Source organism: Palaemon carinicauda, chromosome 8 (assembly GCF_036898095.1).
Source record: "Palaemon carinicauda isolate YSFRI2023 chromosome 8, ASM3689809v2, whole genome shotgun sequence".
Taxonomy (NCBI): Eukaryota; Metazoa; Arthropoda; class Malacostraca; order Decapoda; family Palaemonidae; genus Palaemon; species Palaemon carinicauda.
In genome coordinates, this window is record NC_090732.1 from 159,446,967 (window position 1) to 159,467,091 (window position 20,125).

General features: G+C 40.2%; 1 protein-coding gene across 2 annotated transcripts in view; it reads right to left on the reverse strand.

Annotated features, from left to right (window-relative positions):
• LOC137646058 (protein FAM91A1-like) overlaps positions 1–20,125 on the reverse strand; it is a 196,559-nt gene that overhangs the window by 64,101 nt on the left and 112,333 nt on the right. For both annotated transcript variants that reach the window (XM_068379212.1, XM_068379213.1), the window contains one exon: positions 12,974–13,137. In XM_068379212.1, coding sequence (XP_068235313.1) covers positions 12,974–13,137 — 164 coding nt within the window. The remainder of the gene's footprint in view (positions 1–12,973; positions 13,138–20,125) is intronic.

Sequence of the window (20,125 nt, forward strand, 5' to 3'; positions counted from 1 at the left end):
ATAATCCTTACATGGCAAAGTAACAACTGATCTGGGTCATCTGATTATAGGTAGTAGGTTAGCCAGGGCATTAGCCACCCGTTGAGACTACTGCGAGTGTGTTATGGGGTTTTTTGATTGGCCAGACAGTACTACATTGGATCCTTCTCTTCAGTTACGGTTCATTTTATCTTTGCCTATACACACACACAGAATAGTCTGGCCTACTTTTTACACATTCTCATCTGTCCTCATACACCTGACAACACTGAGATTTCCCAAACAATTCTTTTTCATCCAAAGGGTTACTGAACTGTAATTCAATGGCCACTTTCCTTTTTGTAAGGGTAGAAGAGACTCTTTAGCTATGGTAAGGAGCTCTTCTAGGAGAAGGACACTCCAAAAGCAAACCATTGTTCTCTAGTCTTCGGTAGTGCCATAGCCTTTGTATCTTTGTATTATGGTGTTCCACTGTCTTGGATTAGAGTTCTCTTACTTAAGGGTACACTCAGGCACACTATTCTATCTTATTTCTCTTCCTCTTGTTTTGTTAAAGTTTTTACAGTTTACAAAGGAGATATTTATTTCAATGTTATTTCTCTTCTTAGAACATATTTTTTTCTTTTTTCCTTTCCTTGCTGTGTTAATAATAATAATAATAATAATAATAATAATAATAATAATAATAATAATAATAATAATAATAATAATAATAATAATAACAGCGGAGACTCACAATCCGGAAGGGTCCGAATTTCTGATCCGCTACTGCCGGATCTTGAGTCTTAGCCGCTCAGGGACAAAGTTGAGTGTAACTCGTCGCCATAACCCTGAAAGGGCGATGTTGCAAGACAGATCATGTAGCTTGCTCACTCTCTTTACAAAGGCCAGGGCTACCAGGAAAACCGTCTTCAAGGTCAAGTCACAGTCTGATGACCAACTACACGGTTTGAAAAGCACTCCTTTCAGAGAATGCAGTACGTGAATTACATTCCAAGGCATAGGTCTGACTCCTGACTAACAGCAAGTGTGCTCGAAACTTCGCATGAGGAGAGGCCATTCCTCCGAGGAGGAAATGTTAACTATGCTCAATATATAAGACAGGCTCACAGTTGAGCAGCAGCCTTTCACCGCTGAGAATGAGCAGTTTTTCCCTCCCTGATGTACAACAAAAACTTCACTATCGATGGGATAGTGACACTAAGGGGAGCGATAGCTAGTTCATGACACCAACCACAAAAGACAGACCACTTCGCCTGATATAAGGTGAAAGATGACTCATGGAGGTCTCCTGCCATCCTCCTTGCAATTGGTTGCGATAAGCATCGTGCTGTGAGGAGTTGCTGGAGAACCTCCAGATGTGATGTCATGGTTATCGCTTGGTGGAAGATCTTCAAGTGTGGTTGTCTGAGTAGATCACAAAGTGGTGGGAGCTCCCTCAGTGCCTCTCTGATCAGATGCAGAATATCTGTGAATCCTTCTGCATGTTGTCACAACAGCGCTATTCGGGTAATCATAAGATTTTGTGATGCCCTTACCTTGTTAAAAACTCTCCTTACTAGGCAGATGGCGATCTCACATAGTGAAAACTTTGTTGGCCATCTGTTGTTCATAGACCATTCGGAGCCTACAATCTGAGTTTTCCCGCTCAGATTGTACGCCACCACATTCTTCCTGCCCAGGATGAAATAGATTGATGGGACTACAGACTTGTCCTCTGTCAATCTCTGGATTCCTACAGCTAGATGGTAGATGGACAGTGAAAAGTACCTCCTTGAATGTTTATGTACACCACTGCTGTGGTATTGTCGCTTTACCCACACCACGGAGTGCCCTGAACAAAGCTGACAGAATTGCTTGAGTAGGAATGTTACCCTCATTTCCAGGAGGTTTTATGTGGCACTGTTGGTTGGACTCGGACCAGAGCCTGGAGGCAATGTAGTGTAACAGGTAAACCTCCCCTTCTTTTGTACCATCTGTAAAGAGCATTAATTAAGGGGGAGGAGACAGATCTACTCCCTGAGCACATTGGTGTCTAACACCCACCAGCTCAAATCTCTCTTTTGCTCTGACCCTACTGGCACCATGATGTTCGAAGCGTCTAAATGCTGAGACCAAGAGATCTTCCGCTGCCACTGTAGAGAGCGAATGCACAGGCGGCTGTTGGGTACTAAGGTGGCACGGTTCCCAGGCTGCCTTTGCCACTGCTGTGCTGGCAAAGAGGCCTGCGACAGAAAACGGGTGCGCTGCCTGTTACGTCCTCTCGATTCTTTCTTTGAACGGAAAGACTTTGCCTAGTCTGAAATCTACCTTCATTCCTAGGTACTGTATACCAGTTCTCCATAAGGAGGTACATATGCTCTAATGACCATCACGAACCAGTGCGCTCTTGCCCACTACCGAAGCAGGACGAACAGGTTGAGTGAGGGTGTGTCCCCAAAGCGGTGATCAGTACTTAGACGGCTGATCCGAATGTTAGGGAGGAACTGCTTGAAATGAAGCAAGAGCTTACTTGAAGATAAGACTACCTATGTCTGGTTATGGGAAGGTAGGAGGGTCAAGCATAACCTGACTTTCCCCAAGGAATATAACCACTAAATTAGAAAGAGATCTAATAATTTATTAGAAAGGGGTTCCAATTATATGATGGTATGTAATCCTTGTTATCTCTCATGATTGTGCATCCGACTGTGAGAGTAACGCGTGTGACTGACAAAATGAACTACCTTTGTTAGCATTAATAGCTCACTTGCCCTTATCCGGTTGTATGCAATCGTAACATCTTTGCCTCCAGGTGTCTCAAACGAGCCTGATTATTGTGAACACGTGCTCATGTAATTGCACCCTCACGGAGCCCGTAGAGTTGCTTGCGGAAATGATGTTTGTTCAACGAAGAGGAACATTGTTGCCCAAAGAAATTGATCGTCGGCTAGCAGTAGCATTTTTAACATGTTCGTGAGTGTTTGGGCTCACGAAAAGTACATGCATGTAGCTAAGTGATCAGATCTATGTCGGTATTAAATGTTTGCCCACCGGCCTTGTTATTGTTCGTAAACCTCCGCAGAAGCTGATTCTATCCCCTCGGGACTAGAGGCTTGTGAAAATAACCTTGCAAGGGTATGTCTCACTGACCTGTTGTGCTCTGAAGGCGTGATGGGGTGATGAAAGATTACAAGAGGTCGGAGGCCAACACCATGTGAATGTTCCGAAGAGCTCTCCATCCATAAGGAAGAGAAGCCCGAGCTAGTAACCCGGAAGGATTAAGTTTCACAAGACTTGGCATCTTCCGAATAACGGAGACTAGTGGCTGCTGTAAAAGGTAAACAAGCAATCATATCTTCAGCAATAACCTTGCAGTATTCTGTCTAACGACACTTGTGCCCTGGGGTATAATGGTGGATGCGGTGGCTGCAAGTGGTCGGCAGGCATCCCTATTTTCTGTAAGAACACAAGGGTTTTGTTTTTGCTGAGTGCATATGTGCAACTGAAGGAATTTCTATCAGCCATTTATCATGGGGGTGTTAGCGAACGCCTGTAGTTATAGACCTCTTCAGGGAGGAGACTTTGTCTGCACACCTCGTTATGCTTAGTGTCAGGTGGGCTCTCTTCCCATGAAGAAACATGGTCTCGCATGTAAGGATTTGTTGGCCCGGTACGCAAAGATCCCCAGTCATCGTCAATGAGCGTTTGCTGGCGAGTGTTAGCGAATGCTAGGGAGCGCCGGCCAGAGTTAGCAAGCGCCGACGAACGCTGGGGAGCGCTGGCGAGAAGAGTATTGATTCTCAACTGTAAGGATGAGTACAGGTAATGTGAGTACTGTAAGTGCATGTTACCAAAGTAGTGCGCACTTGAGGCAACAGTAAGTTGAAGATCTGCACATCGACAAGCAGGGACTCTCCAACTTGCAATGGGTACTATGGTGAGCAACCTGCGTTGTTCACAGACCTTTGTCAAGCAGAAGAGCTCGCCTTATAGGTGCGCAACAATGTGCATGACTTCTCTGCAAGACGGTCTTTACAAGTACTCATGCTCGTCTTATCCCAACAGGGAGTTGGCGAGTAGCCTTATGTCCTCCTCTTACAAGGATATGAAAAGGGTGTGCTGAACTTGAAGAACAGCGGTTCCTTCGTCGTAAGATGTTGAAACCATGAGGTGCATGTCTGGAAGGGCCTGGCCTCAGAAGGCTCAAAGAGCTTAGTTGTACCCAATGAACACGATGTAGGCCATAACCCCAAAGAGTTATAACCTTTGAGACACATCGATGAAAGAGGCAGCGACTCACCATCTGTGGAAAAATCCACGAGGGGAAATTGCTCACGAGATTCGTTATTGTACCGAGGGTACGACGGTCTGGGGGGGAACCACTCAGGTGAAGGCCGTCTCTTCAATAGCCAGGAAAGGCGACCAACAACTGTGATCGCTGTCGGAAGCTCTCCCCGCAAGCAGGAAGATTTCTGAACAGTGGCTAATGGAGGTTAGCTCTCCTTCGGAAGGGAAATTTGGCCAGCACGGGAGGTTAACCTCCGAGCAGTACACTTTGCTACCTGTCAATGAGGTGAGCTCAAGTTGAAGGTCGGCATTGAGAGCTGCCTGTGAAAGGTAGTCAAGGCTGGGTTCACCCAAAAGGAATTTCCTCGACTAGAAAGCTTGAAGGGAACCAGTGTGTCACTGCTCTCATTCATACGCCAGAACTGCAGAAATGAAGGTGAGCTGAAGCAGAGAGTCCGGCAGCCAACTGTAGCACCCTCAGAAACCACTCCTTAGCAGGGAGACCTGAAAGCCCCAAGGAAGCAGCAATAAAAGAGACTCCCTCAGTGGTGGCCACCATTGCTTCACCAAGGGAAGTGATGGAGTCCGCATCTAAGGTAAGTCCGGGGTCACAATCTGAAAAGAAAAAAGGATTTTTAAACTTTTAGGCCAGTTTCTTTTAATCGTTAGCCACTTAACCCTTTTACCCCCAATGGACGCACTGGTACGTTTCACAAAACTCATCCCTTTACCCCCATGGACGTACCGGTACGTCCTTGCAAAAAACTATTTACATTTTTTTGCATATTTTTGATAACTTTATGAGAAACTTCAGGCATTTTCCAAAATAATGAGACCAACCTGACCTCTCTATGATGAAAATTAAGTTGTTAGTGCAATTTAAAAAAAATATATTGCAAAATGTGCTTGAAAAAGAAAATACCTGGGGGTTAAGGGTTGGAAAGTTCAAAATAGTTTAGGGGTAAAAGGGTTAAAAAGTTTTGAGAGGAGAGCAAGAGCAGAGGGAGGGGGGGGCTCTACTCCCCACTCCCCCTACACTAACTAGGGGTGGGTAATACATAGAGTACATATAAATATACATATACAGACAGTCCCCAACCAACGCTCATAATGGGAACTGAGAGACCGTTCGTAGCATGAATTGTTCGTAAATAATTTCTGTAAAAGTACTCCTAGGGTTAAATCTTGGCCTATGGTATCCATAGACTAACTCAGATACCTACAATTTTCAGAGGTTAACAAATAGTTCCCTTTAATATAAAATCAATATCAGATTGTTTGACTTACTTTATTACCTTAAATTACTGTATATAATAATGTAAAGTATGTTATTATAAGGAACGTACAAGTAGCCGTACGGACACACTACGTTTGTGTAATTACTAGTAGTGTTTACGTTTTAAATGAATGTACAGGTTATCTTATAGTTTTATTAACCAATTTTATGCTAAAAACTTATCGTATTTATCTACTTCATGAATACTTTTGGTAGAGTTAAATAAAATGCAGATGGTTAGTTTACTAGATTATTTCAATTGTTGTAGTTTGGACCAAAGGAGTAGGTTGATGGTCGCCATTTTTATTGTTTTGGTTCATTGACCAACCTAATAAGCTAATCAGCTGAGGCACCACACACACACACACACACACACACACACACACACACACACACACACACACACACACACACACACTCTCTCATGTACCTACATTACACAACACACACTGTGCAGTCAGATATATACTACAGTATATTTTACAGCAAATATTAGGTAAAGTAAACAATAAAATACTGTAATTTACATTTCAAAACCATTTTTTATGCATTAGTGTACAATACTGTACTGAAAAATTTGTTTGTAAATTAGCACTGTAATGTACTGCTGGGTAAAGTATAAATTACAACGCAGTTGATAAATATGATTCACAGTATGAAATGATTTACTTTATTGTACATAAGAAAAGACTATTATTATGATAGTGTGTTTGATCGTCCCAAATGATGTAATTAGCTGATCTGAGGCATGACTGCCTCTCTTTTTTGTACCCAATCATCTACATTACAAAAAACAAGCTCAGTGCAATCAAATATGTAGTACAGTACATTTTACTGTAAATATTAGGTAAAGTAAATAATAAAATACCCTACTATATATTACATTGTACACTATGACATCATAAATGGAGATGTGATCCATTTCTGATCCTGTAGTGTACAATACTGAAATATTAGTTTGAAAATTAGTACTCTAATGTACACGTGGATAAAGTATACACTACAACACTGTAAATAAACTTGATTTAGAATATGAAATGGTTTACTTTAATGCACATACGAAAAGACTATTCATCATAAAATATTGCGTACATGTATATCTACATACTGTGCGCTCATACGCTCCCAGTCCATCTCTTTTTCTCTCTCATATATCTATATTACACAATGCAGCTATATATATATAGTAGCGTATTTTAACCTAAATATTAGATAAAGAAAATAATAAAATACTGTAACATACATTTTCATGCGGAGATGTAGATATGATGAAGGGATACGAGTTAGCCGACACCTGGGATAATTCCCAGTCACCAGATACCTCTGGGTTGTCTTACAAAGTGTCCCGATTGTTGAATAATTTACTTGATATGGAAGCGCAATATTGGCCATCTTCTCACCACTATCTAGTTTCTTGATAATGACTACTTTCATTTCCACTGAACTGGTTTGCCATTTCTTTACACTACTGCTATTATCACCAGTAATCTTGTGCTTCATTCCAATAACACTAGCAATCTGCTTATCAGCCATAGTTAATGTTATTGTAATTTACGAAAGTAAGGCAAAATTACCATGGAAGTATAACACAGAAACAGTTATAATGATCACAATGACAAACACAATTTTGAATAAAGCGGGTTGGTGCTGAACGTCCTCGGTGGCTGGGGTGGCATCGGAACCCAGTCGGAAGTGATGCTAATTTCAAAATTATATCTCTACAGAGTTTACAAACATATTTTTCACTTGCAGGGGTTAGCGTTCGTAAATCTGAAACTTCATAAATCGTATGTTCGTACCTTAAGGACTGTCTGCATATATACTATAAATATGTGTGTGTGCATGCATGTATGGAATATGGTGTAAGGTGTATATGTGTTTAGGTTATCCACATATTTATTTGATTTGTGTGCAGGTGTGAAAGCAAAGAGATGGAGCTGGGGGGAGAGTGACTGCTCCCCGCACTCTAGTTTTGGGGTGTTTGAATGTGCGTGGATGTAGTACGATAGAGAGTAAAAGATGTGAGATTGGAAGTATGTTTACAAGTAGAAGGATGGATGTATTGGCCTTGTGTGAGACAAAGATGAAAGGAAAGGGTGAAGTGATGTTTGGTGAAATGTCTGGTAGAGTGTCTGGGATTGAAAGGGGAAGAGCGAGAGAGGGTGTGGCTTTATTGCTGAGTGAATGGATGACAGGTAAAGTAGTGGAATGGAAGGAGATATCATCTAGGTTAATGTGGGTAAGGGTTAGGTTGGGTAGGGAATGTTGGGCGTTTGTCAGTGCGTATGGGCCAGGTAGTGAGAAAAGTGAAGAAGAGCGGAATGAGTTCTGGAATGAATTAACTAGGTGTGTAGAAGGACTGGGTAGAAGGAATTATGTAGTTGTTATGGGTGACTTAAATGCTAGAGTGGGTGCTGGAGAGGTAGAAGGTGTCATTGGGAAATATGGCGTACCAGGTGAAAATGAGAGTGGTGAGAGACTGGTAGATATGTGTGTTGAACAAGAGATGGTAATAAGTGCTAGCTTTTTTAAAAAGAAAGATAAAAATAAGTATACATGGGTAAGAGTGGCAAATGGAAGAGTAGTAGAAAGGGCATTAATGGATTATGTGTTGATAACTAAAAGAATGTTTGGAAGATTGAAAGACGTGCACGTGTTTAGGGGTATGGCTAACGGTATGTCTGATCATTTTTTGGTGGAAGGAAAATTAGTTGTAGCAAAAGAGTGGGGGAATAGAGTAGGTGGATGTAAAAGGGAGCTAGTGAGGGTTGAAGAGCTAATAAAACCGGGGGTAAAAAGTAAATATCAGTAAAGGTTGAAAATGGCATATGACGAGGTGAGAGTAAGAGAAACTGGTAATTTAGAGGAGGAGTGGAAGTTAGCAAAAGAAAATTTTGTTGGGATTGCAAGTGATGTATGTGGCAAGAAGGTTGCTGGAGGCAGCATGAGGAAGGGCAGTGAATGGTGGAATGAAGGAGTGAAGGTAAAAGTGGAAGAGAAAAAGAGGGCTTTTGAAGAATGGCTGCAGAGTAATAGTATAGAGAAGTATGAAAAATATAGAGAGCAAAAGGTGGAAGTAAAGCGCAAGGTACGTGAGGCAAAGAGGGCAGCTGACCTGAGGTGGGGTCAGGGACTGGGTCAGTCATATGAAGAGAATAAGAAAAAGTTTTGGAAAGAAGTGAAGAGAGTAAGGAAGGCCGGCGCAAGAATTGAAGAGACAGTGAAAGATGGAAATGGAAGGTTGTTAAAAGGAGAGGAGGCAAGGAAAAGGTGGGCGGAATATTTTGAAAGTTTGCTGAATGTTGAGGATGATAGGGAGGCAGATATAATTGCGGTTCCAGGTGTTGAGGTGCCAGTGATGGGAGATGAGAATGAGAGAGAGATTACAATAGAGGAAGTGAGGAGAGCACTAGATGAAACGAGAGTAGGAAAAGCATCGGGTATGGATGGTGTGAAAGCTGAGATGTTGAAGGAAGGGGGTGTGACTGTACTTGAATGGTTGGTTAGATTGTTTAATGTGTGTTTTGTGTTGTCAATGGTACCAGTAGATTGGGTCTGGGCATGTATTGTACCACTATATAAGGGTAAGGGAGATGTGCATGAGTGTTGTAATTCAAGAGGTATTAGTTTGTTGAGTGTAGTTGGAAAAGTGTATGGTAGAATACTGATTAATAGGATTAAGGATAAAACAGAGAATGCAATCTTGGAAGTACAGGGTGGTTTTAGAAGAGGTAGGGGTTGTATGAATCAGATTTTTACAGTTAGGCAGATATGTGAGAAATATTTAGCAAAAGGTAAGGAGGTGTATGTTGCGTTTATGGATCTGGAGAAAGCATATGATAGAGTTGATAGGGCAGCAATGTGGAATGTGATGAGGTTATATGGAGTTGGTGGAAGGTTGTTGCAAGCAGTGAAAAGTTTCTACACAGGTAGTAAAGCATGTGTTAGAATAGGAAATGAGGTGAGCGATTGGTTTCCGGGGAGAGTGGGGCTGAGACAGGGATGTGTGATGTCGCCGTGGTTGTTTAACTTGTATGTTGATGGAGTGGTGAGAGAGGTGAATGCTAGAGTGCTTGGACGAGGATTAAAACTGGTAGGCGAGAATGATCATGAATGGGAGGTAAATCAGTTGTTGTTTGCGGATGATACTGTACTGGTAGCAGACACAGAAGAGAAGCTTGACCGACTAGTGACAGAATTTGGAAGGGTGTGTGAGAGAAGGAAGTTGAGAGTTAATGTGGGTAAGAGTAAGGTTATGAGATGTACGAGAAGGGAAGGTGGTGCAAGGTTGAATGTCATGTTGAATGGAGAGTTACTTGAGGAGGTGGATCAGTTTAAGTACTTGGGGTCTGTTGTTGCAGCAAATGGTGGAGTGGAAGCAGATGTACGTCAGAGAGTGAATGAAGGTTGCAAAGTGTTGGGGGCAGTTAAGGGAGTAGTAAAAAATAGAGGATTGGGCATGAATGTAAAGAGAGTTCTATATGAGAAAGTGATTGTACCAACTGTGATGTATGGATCGGAGTTGTGGGGAATGAAAGTGATGGAGAGACAGAAATTGAATGTGTTTGAGATGAAGTGTCTGAGGAGTATGGCTGGTGTATCTCGAGTAGATAGGGTTAGGAACGAAGTGGTGAGGGTGAGAACGGGTGTAAGAAATGAGTTAGCGGCTAGAGTGGATATGAATGTGTTGAGGTGGTTTGGCCATGTTGAGAGAATGGAAAATGGCTGTCTGCTAAAGAAGGTGATGAATGCAAGAGTTGATGGGAGAAGTACAAGAGGAAGGCCAAGGTTTGGGTGGATGGATGGTGTGAAGAAAGCTCTGGGTGATAGGAGGATAGATGTGAGAGAGGCAAGAGAGCGTGCTAGAAATAGGAATGAATGGCGAGCGATTGTGACGCAGTTCCAGTAGGCCCTGCTGCTTCCTCCGGTGCCTTAGATGACCGCGGAGGTAGCAGCAGTAGGGGACTCAGCAGTATGAAGCTTCATCTGTGGTGGAAATGTGGGAGGTTGGGCTGTGGCACCCTAGCAGTACCAGCTGAACTCGGCTGAGTCCCTGGTTAGGCTGGAGGAACGTAGAGAGTAGAGGTCCCCTTTTCTGTTTTGTTTCTTGTTGTTGTCGGCTACCCCCCAAAATTGGGGGAAGTGCCTTTGGTATATGTATGTATGTGTGAAAGCAAAAATATAAATAGATAGATAAAATCTATAAGCAACTGAGGAAAATATTTTTTTCCGGGAAGGGTCGCAAAATGTTTGAAATGAGTTTTATGGGTCGCCAAGTAAAAAAACTTTGGGAAGTCCTGCCATAAGTAAGCAAAGGAGATGACTCCAGCAACCTTCTATATCTCTCAAAGGGATGAGAAGACTATCAGGGCCTCCCTATCTAAGATGAACTGTATATTATCAACTGAAGAATCCCTTTACCTAAAGGGGATAGCAGTGCAGAATATGTCTGGCGTATGATAATCAATGGGTTGGTATGTATTTCACTATCTTCTCCCTCGTTAAGAAGAATGAGGGAGATACTCCTTTAGAATTAAAGGAAGGATCTCAGAAGTATAACCCACCAGCATCAAGTCAGATCCAGCGTGAAATGTTTTAGACAGCTTCGTCCCAAAGAGAGTGGACAGAAAAATGAAGAAGTGCCAGTCATGGTACCTCTTTTTCAAAACTTACATCTATATGTTACCATAGACAAGGTGTTTCTTATTCCATGTCAGAGCGGGGCTGGCTACACAACTACTTGAGAAACTACCACAGGACCAAGCACAAAGGTGTCCAGGGAACTGTGGGTATACTCCTGAAGATAAAAGGCTGTGAAGTAGGTCTGGCATTTCCAAACCCCAGCATTCAACACCTGACCAACTGAAAAATTCCTCTTGAAGGCTAGTGTGAGGTCTATACCCCTGGCTTCATGAGCTCTGGTCATAGCTGGCACCTTAACTCTCTTAGAAATCTCCACGGGAGACATTGGCACTGGGAATACCGAGGTGAGAAGTAATGTTAACTACCAGCTCCCTCAACAAGGTCATAGAGTGCCTACCTGAAAGACCTAAGGAAGCCCAAGCCTTCCTTAAGTCAAACTCCTTATCAGCTGTCTACACAGAAATGTCAAAGCCTCCAATGCAGTGTGGGGCACCCCACATGTCACTAGAACCTAAAAAGACCGCCAATGTAACTTTGAGGTTTCCTCGCTCCGGAGGCGTATTTCCTAAGGACTGAGCCAAGGGTGATGGTAGTAGACACATTCAATGAGAAGACCGAAGAAGCAAAATACTTCTTCAGTATCATCTTGGGCTTAGCCAAGACAAACACCAGAGAAGGGTTAGTTTTCTTCCTCACCCTCAAGGCATATGCCTGCCTCTGCACAGGAGTCCACGACCTATGCACGGCACACAGAGATGATTGGAAACAACCATGTCCCCTGTAAGAAGAACAGCGAGTGTGGATCTACTGCTGGGTTAAATATAAATTTGTTGCAATGTCAACCCTTTTGCCAGCAAGTGCAAATCTCTCCCTTCACATCAATTACAAAAGCAATCAACAGCCAGCAATCACTTTCTTACTTACTTACTTACTTTGATGGGTGCTTTCCCGGTCCCATACAGCAGGAGAACCCCTCTCTCTACAGGACCTCCACTGTCGTTTTACCTTGTTCGTTCAGAGTATTTATCGTTTCAGATCACGTATTGTTCATTTACTGTGAAATTGTCACTGTTGTAAGATTTTTTGAATAAGAAAGTCTTCAGTTTCCTCTTGAAAGCCTTAATGTCTTCAATCATTCAAATGTTTCGTGGGAGCTTATCATATAGTCTCGGGTCCGCATATTTAAAGGCTCTAGAGCCTGAAGTAGACATATATCTAGGTTCTAACCATTTGAAGCCATCTGTAACTATTCTCATGTCGACATAATTTGTTGGCAGCGCAATATGTAGCAATTCTCTTAATTATTTTGGACGACCGGTTCTGATAACTTGGTGGATTATTGTACATATTTTAAATTTAATTTTCGCTTTAATCGGCAGCCAGTGTAAATCGATTAGTATAGGGGTGATACTTTCTCTAGGTGGGACACCTTTTATCAGTCTTGCTCCTCTGTTTATTATGTTCTGTAATTTCTTAAGTTGCACTTTTGGTAAATTGTAATAGATAGAGTTGCAATAGTCAATCCTGGTAATAACACAGTTCATCATAAGTTTCTTTACAGAATTTTGAAAAGTAAAGTTTGCTCAAGGACACAACACTACGTTCATACTCATTGCCACTGAAAACCAAAGTGCTGATCTTCCGACAGGCGGAGAGGCAGGGCTATTGGCTAGCGCAGACCACCTGTCATTAACAACCTCATTAATGAATGTCTGATCCTGCTCACTCTGAAAATATTTCCCTGTTTAAAGGACGAAAGGTTTGTATACACAAAGGAACAATCATATATTACAATATATACAGTACCTTTCGGCAAAAGCAAAGAAGGAGGTCCTGACCCAGTTACATGATACAGGAACAACTTAAACCATGTTGAATTTACTTCAGGGATGGCTGGGCCAAAGTGAGGAGGAGTTTCACCATCAATTGCTGAAATTTCATAGCTCAATGGGGCCATAGATACCAAAAACCTGTGAGAATATCAACAAAATGTCAACTAACATTTTTTCTTAATAATAAAGGGTACAGCTAGACAAGAGATATACTCCAGAGGAATGACTAGAAGGAAAAATGTCCCTCCATTAAAGAGAAGGGTGAGAAATGAAGTTAAAGAATTATATAAGACTATAAAACTGCTAAATGAACTTCGTAAAGTGTAAGAAAACCGTTTAACAGGAAAAGTAAGATAAGTAAATGATCCCCTTGAAAGACGAAAAGCATTAGGGACTTATGATTAAAAACATAAAAATGGAATCTATATGGTTAAATGATGGTATACAATATGCACATGAACTTGAAGAAAACTTAATTTATCATTACAGTATGTTAAACAACCTAATCAGGATAACAATTCAAGTCAACGGCTATTAAACTTTCAGCCTTTCATTTGACATCATTTTCTTTGGTTTCTTCCTGCTGGACTCAAAACTCCTTCATTGAAAGTTAATGTTCAAGCTAAATAAGTTCAAGAAGTGGAGTTTTAATACACAAAGCATTGTTAGTTTACTATTTTGCATTTATTTTTCTACCTTAAAAGGGTTTTTTTTATACATGCTAGTACTATTGTTCGTTGATTTATCTTTGTTTTCTTATTAATTAATTATTTCTCTCTTGGTATTGATTTTCTTTTGCAGGGGTATTATGCTCTGTGAAAGCATGTTTTATAAAATTAATTGCCTTTTATGCTTATTCCTTATAAATATTCACATAAATTTTACAGAATTAACAGAAATCTTATTGCTAGACTTCAGGCCTTGCTATAATAACACTTAAAATGTCCCAGAAATAACAAATTTTAAAAACAATTTGTATTTCTCTTATCCATACAAACCTGAGTCCTTTAATAAGAGAGATTACTTTGGCGCAAGCTGGAATTGATCATTGAAATGGGTACCGAGTAGTCATATGACTGGAGAGGGTGTGGGATAAAAAGACCGTGTCCCCTTATTGGGCCCAAGGGAGGCACCTTGCCACCTGGGCCAGGGGCAAACAAACCATACTTAGCGACCATCAGATTCCCTAACACAGGGAACCACCACGCCTTGTGCCACTGGCATCACCCAAGGGGTACCGGGGAATATGTAGCCTTAGCTGTCAACTCCCTCCAAACTTAGGGAAGCCCATGCCTTCCTTAGGATAAACCATCATCAACAGTCTGCACAGTCATACATGAAGATCTTCAGCCTGAGAAGGGGTACGACAAACACTTGAGGTTCCGCTCACCAATGAAGCCTTTAAAGGGTGCCAATGTCAATCCGTGCTCTCCTGACACCTATAGCGTACTCATAGGGGACTGACCTAGGGGCGTAAGTGCAGCCGTAGCAGCAGCAGTCACACCACGTTGAGGAGAGAGTGGCGGCAGCAGTCTTTGATGACGTCTTCTTTAGCGTTGCCGAAACTAACTCTGATGAATACCTAGCAAGCTTCTTCCCTTCCAGGCATACACCTACCACTGCATTGGAGGCCAAGATCGACATTTGGAGCAAGGTTTGCCTGCAAACAGACATGCCACCTGAACGAAGCAGCGGGAGTGCAGACCAATAGCCAACTTCACCATGAAGCATTAGCAGCGTCCGCCCTTCCCTAAGCATTACCAACAACCATACACTATAAGAAAAAGTATCCACAGTTTTGGCAAGCACTGTAAGTAAATCTGTATAGCTGTTCCTCCTTAATCACGGGTTCGATCTTTGCAAATTCGGTCATTAGTAATACAGAAAACCACATAGAATATTAAAAAAGAAATAACATACTCGTACTTTCAAGATAATTACTCTCGGGGGATGGGTTTTCAAACTAACTGCACAAAGCAGAACAGCTCAACTTTAAAGCTAACACATGTAAACTATTCACTGATAAACCCTTAGTACAGTATAGTGATTCTAATACAGTAATAAAAATTATCGAAAAACTTTTATACATACATTATGTTTGTGTAATATTTGATATACAGTATATGATATATAATATTGATGAAATATATAAGCATTACTGTAGAGTTGAGAGATTTTTCCTCTTTCGCTCTCTCTGAAAAAATGTAAAGGTTTTGAAGCTGGATTATTTTAATGTTATTATGTATGCTTGAATAACTTTCTATTAGAAGATATGTTATTCCAATGAAGAAAAATAAGGAAATTAAGAATTGATATAGAATTATCATTAACTTCATTTTTTGTTGAAGAATCTTTTTTTTCTTAAATTATCTTTTTAAAATTACCATTGGGCAACATGAAATTTGTTCAAATATAATTATCTCAAGCTTTGATACTGTGTGCTATAAGTGTAGTGTTGAGCACTTTAAGCAAACATCTGACTATATGATCCTTTCCTCATAAATCACTCAAAGCTGTCAACCATAGTGAACCTTAATTCCTCTTCTGACATCATTGTTATTAATAATTAAAAGACTGTGGGGGACTGAAAATTATGGCAGGACATTTCTAGTTCTTATCTTACACTATGTTTACAGGGATTTATTTTAATAAGGAATTTATTTTTTCCATTAAGAAATACATACATACATACATATACCCAGGCACTTCCCCCAATTTTGGGGGGTAGCCGACATCAACAAAGAATCAAAAACAAAAAGGGGACCTCTACTCTCTACGTTCCTCCAAGCCTAACAAGGGACTCAACCGAATTCAGCTGGTACTGCTAGGGTGTCACAGCCCACCATCCCACATTATCCACCACAGATGAAGCTTCATAATGCTGAATCCCCTACTGCTGCTACCTCCGCGGTCATCTAAGGCATCGGAGGCAGCAGCAGGGCCTACCAGAACTGCGTCACATCGCATGCCATTCATTCCTATTTCTAACACGCTCTCTTGCCTCTCTCACATCTATCCTCCTATCACCCAGAGCTTCCTTCACTCCATCCATCCACCCAAACCTTGGCCTTCCTCTCGTACTTCTCCCATCAACTCTTGCATTCATCACCTTCTTTAGCAGACAACCATTTTCCATTCTCTCAACATGGCCAAACCACCTCAACACATTCATATCCACTCTAGCTGCTAACTCATTTCTTACACCCGTTCTCACCCTCACCACTTCGTTCCTAACCCTATCTACTCGAGATACACCAGCCATACTCCTTGGACACTTCATCTCAAACACATTCAATTTCTGTCTCTCCATCACTTTCATTCCCCACAACTCCGATCCATACATCACAGTTGGTACAATCACTTTCTCATATAGAACCCTCTTTACATTCATGCCCAACCCTCTATTTTTTACTACTCCCTTAACTGTCCCCAACACTTTGCAACCTTCATTCACTCTCTGACATACATCTGCTTCCACTCCACCATTTGCTGCAACAACAGACCCCAAGTACTTAAACTGATCCACCTCGTCAAGTAACTCTCCATTCAACATGACATTCAACCTTGACCACCTTCCCTTCTCGTACATCTCATAACCTTACTCTTACCCACATTAACTCTCAACTTCCTTCTCTCACACACCCTTCCAAATTCTGTCACTAGTCGGTCAAGCTTCTCTTCTGCGTCTGCTACCAGTACAGTATCATCTGCAAACAACAACTGATTTACCTCCCATTCATGATCATTCTCGCCTACAAGTTTTAATCCTCGTCCAAGCACTCGAGCATTCACCTCTCTCACCACTCCATCAACATACAAGTTAACTACGTACATAAGTTTTGTAAAGCATAATCATGTGTTCAGCTTTTCTTGTTTTAAAGTGTCTGAATAACATTCCCATTTTTGCTTTACATTTAGCCAACAGTGTTGCTATTTAGTCGTTGAACAACATATTCCTATTTAACATTACACCAAGTTCTTTTATTGCTTCCTTGTTTGTAATTGTCTCGTTATTAGGTCCCTTGTATGCATATACCATTCCTTCTCTGTTTCCATAATCTATTGATTCAAATTTATCAGAGTTAAATACCATCCTATTTATCTCCGCCCATTCATATATTTTGTTTAGATCTCTTTGTAGTGAGTTCCTATCTTCATCGCAAGTAATTTCTCTACTTATTCTTGTGTCATCGGCGAAACTTCTCACTACAGAGTTTTTAACATCACAGTCTATATCTGAGATCATAATAACAAAGAGCAGTGCAGCTAATACCGTACCCTGTGGGACGCCAGATATTACCTGATCTTCATCTGATTTCTCATCATTTGCAACCACTATCTGTTTTCTGTTTTGCAGGAATTCTTTTAAACCATTTTCCTATCTTTCCCACAATATTATGCTTTCTCATTTTTTTTCTCTAATATATTATGGTCTACCTTGTCAAAGGCTTTTGCAAAATCTAGATAGATCACATCTGTGTCTTTTCATTTATCATATTTTTGTTTATGTTTTCATAGTGTGCTATCAGTTGGGTTTGTGTACTTTTTCCGGGCACAAAACTGTGTTGACCTATACTAAACAAATTATTCTTAACCAAATGATTCATTATTTTCTTTTTTATTACCCTCTCATACACTTAAATAATATGTGATGTTAGACTAGCAGGTCTATAATTGCTTGCCTCTAGTCTTGATCCATTTTTGAAAATAGGGGTTATATAAGCTAATTTATGTTTAACATACAGTATATCTCACTCATATCTACACTTTGTCTTAGCAGTATTACAAGCGGCTTCGCGATAATGTGTGGTTTTTTTTTTAACAAAATCGCTGGAACTCCATCTGGTCCGGCTGCCGATCCATTTTTAATTTCGCTTATAGCCTTGACAATATCTGCTTCATTAATATCTTTATCCGTTAGATATTCAAAATTTTCTTCTCTTATTTCTGTTTCATTATTCTCATTTGCAATTCTTGGTATGAACTCACTCTTATATTTTTCTGCTAATATGTTGCATATTTCCTTTTTTTTATTCGTTAACCGTCCTTCAATTCTTAGAGGGCTTATTTCTAATCTCCCTTTATTCATCTTTTCTGCATAGGAGTACAGTACTTTGGGGTTTCTTTTTATATTTTGAAGTGTCCTTTCTTTTAAGTCCCTTTTTTCATTTTCTTTCGATTGTATAATCTTTTGTTCTGCATTTTCTATCTTACTTTTTATTTCCATCATTTTCCATACATTTTTCCTTTTGCAAGATTTTTCTTCCACTTTCTAATTTTCTGAAATAAGATCCTTCTGTCTCTTGGTATGCATGTCTGTTGTTTATTGTTTTGTTTTTTACGGTACATATTTTCAAAAATTTTCTCCAGTATTTTGTACAGTATGTCCGTATTTACCTGTATATTATTACTTGCAAACACATTTTTTCATTCTTTGTTCAGTTCTTCATTTATTTCTGACCATTTTATATTCTTACCATAAGAATTATATTTTCCGTATCCTTCCCAACGTTTTGTGCGTTTATTAATTCTGCGATCACTAGCTTTGGAATGGACTATTAATTCTATGACATTGTGGTCTAAAATTCCTGTCGGGTTAAGAATACTGTACCATATCTTACATGTATTGCACAATTTTGGCATTCTTTTTCCCAACGCATCAATCAGCACATTCACCATATTGAACTTTTCGTTGTTCTTGAATGGAATGTGCTGATTGATGTAAACTTTCTTTATAGGTCTCTTTATCACCTAGATCTTCTTTGGAATTTCTTCTATTATTTTGAGGATGCTTTCCGCAGACTTGCTCCAGTTTCTTGGATCATATTGGGTGGAGAGAGAGAGAGAGAGAGAGAGAGAGAGAGAGAGAGAGGAGAGAGAGAGAGAGAGAGAGAGAGAGAGAGAGAGTGTATGTGTGTGTTACAAGGGTGTTGGATGCTTTCCGCAGACTTGCTCCAGTTTCTTGGATCATATTGGAGAGAGAGAGAGAGAGAGAGAGAGAGAGAGACTCCATTTGCTCATTGGTAGAGTGATTATTTTAAGCATTTAAAGAGCTCTTATGATCTTGTCTAACTTATTCTTGAACTCATTTACCGTTACTGATTACTACATCTGCTGGAAGTCTATTCCATGTATTTTCTATTTTGTATATAAAGAAATTACCACACTGAGTGGTGTTGTATCTTTTCAATTCCAGTTTGTATCTGTTAGTGATTTGGGCTAAGCATGAATAGATTGTTTTAATCTACATTTGTTGTCTTTTAAACTACATTTGTTGTCCCTAAAGAATTTTGAATGCCTCTATTAGCTGTCCCTTTAGTCTTTAGTCGTCGAGTTTGTAGATCAAATAAGTTCAAACGGTCCACCCTCCATCTATATCCAAATTGCCTTAGTGTTGGAACTAGTTTGGTGACCCTAGCTTGTACTGCTTCCAGTCTATCTATATCCTTCTGAATAATTGGAGCCCAGAATAGGTCTCCGTATTCTAGATGGGGTCTTACTAGTGATGTGTACAGCTGTAGTATAGCATCTTTGTTTCTATATTTGAATTGTCTCTGTATGTAACCTATTAGTTTTTATTTTTTTTCAGCTTTTATGGTCTGTTTGGTGAACTCCAAATCCTTGCTGATAATAATACCGAGACATTCCTCCTGGTCCACACTTTCTATTTCCTTACCTAGCAGTGAGTATCTGATTGTGGGTTATTATAACCTATGTGCATGACTTTGCATTTCCCTCAATTGAAATGGCATTTGCCTTTTTCTGGACCATTCTCCTGGCTTCATTACATCCTTTCTTAAGGCTTCTGCATGTTCTGAGTTTGCAGCATTTATGCCTAGTTTAGTATCATCAGAAAAAAAAGAGAGAGAGAGAGAGAGAGAGAGAGAGAGAGAGAGAGAGAGTTAGTTTTATATACAGTAAAAGTTTGTAAACATTTAGTGGTTTTTAGTTATCTTTTATCTTATTCTTTTTACTTGTGGTACGATAAATATTTGTACCTTCATTGAAAAAACTATAGATTGTGTACTTAAAACTGTCTTTCTGTAAACAAAACTTTAAAGCACAGCATTCAATTTCGTTAGCTGACTTGAAATCTTAAGTAGACATTTTCCATTCTAAAAAAATC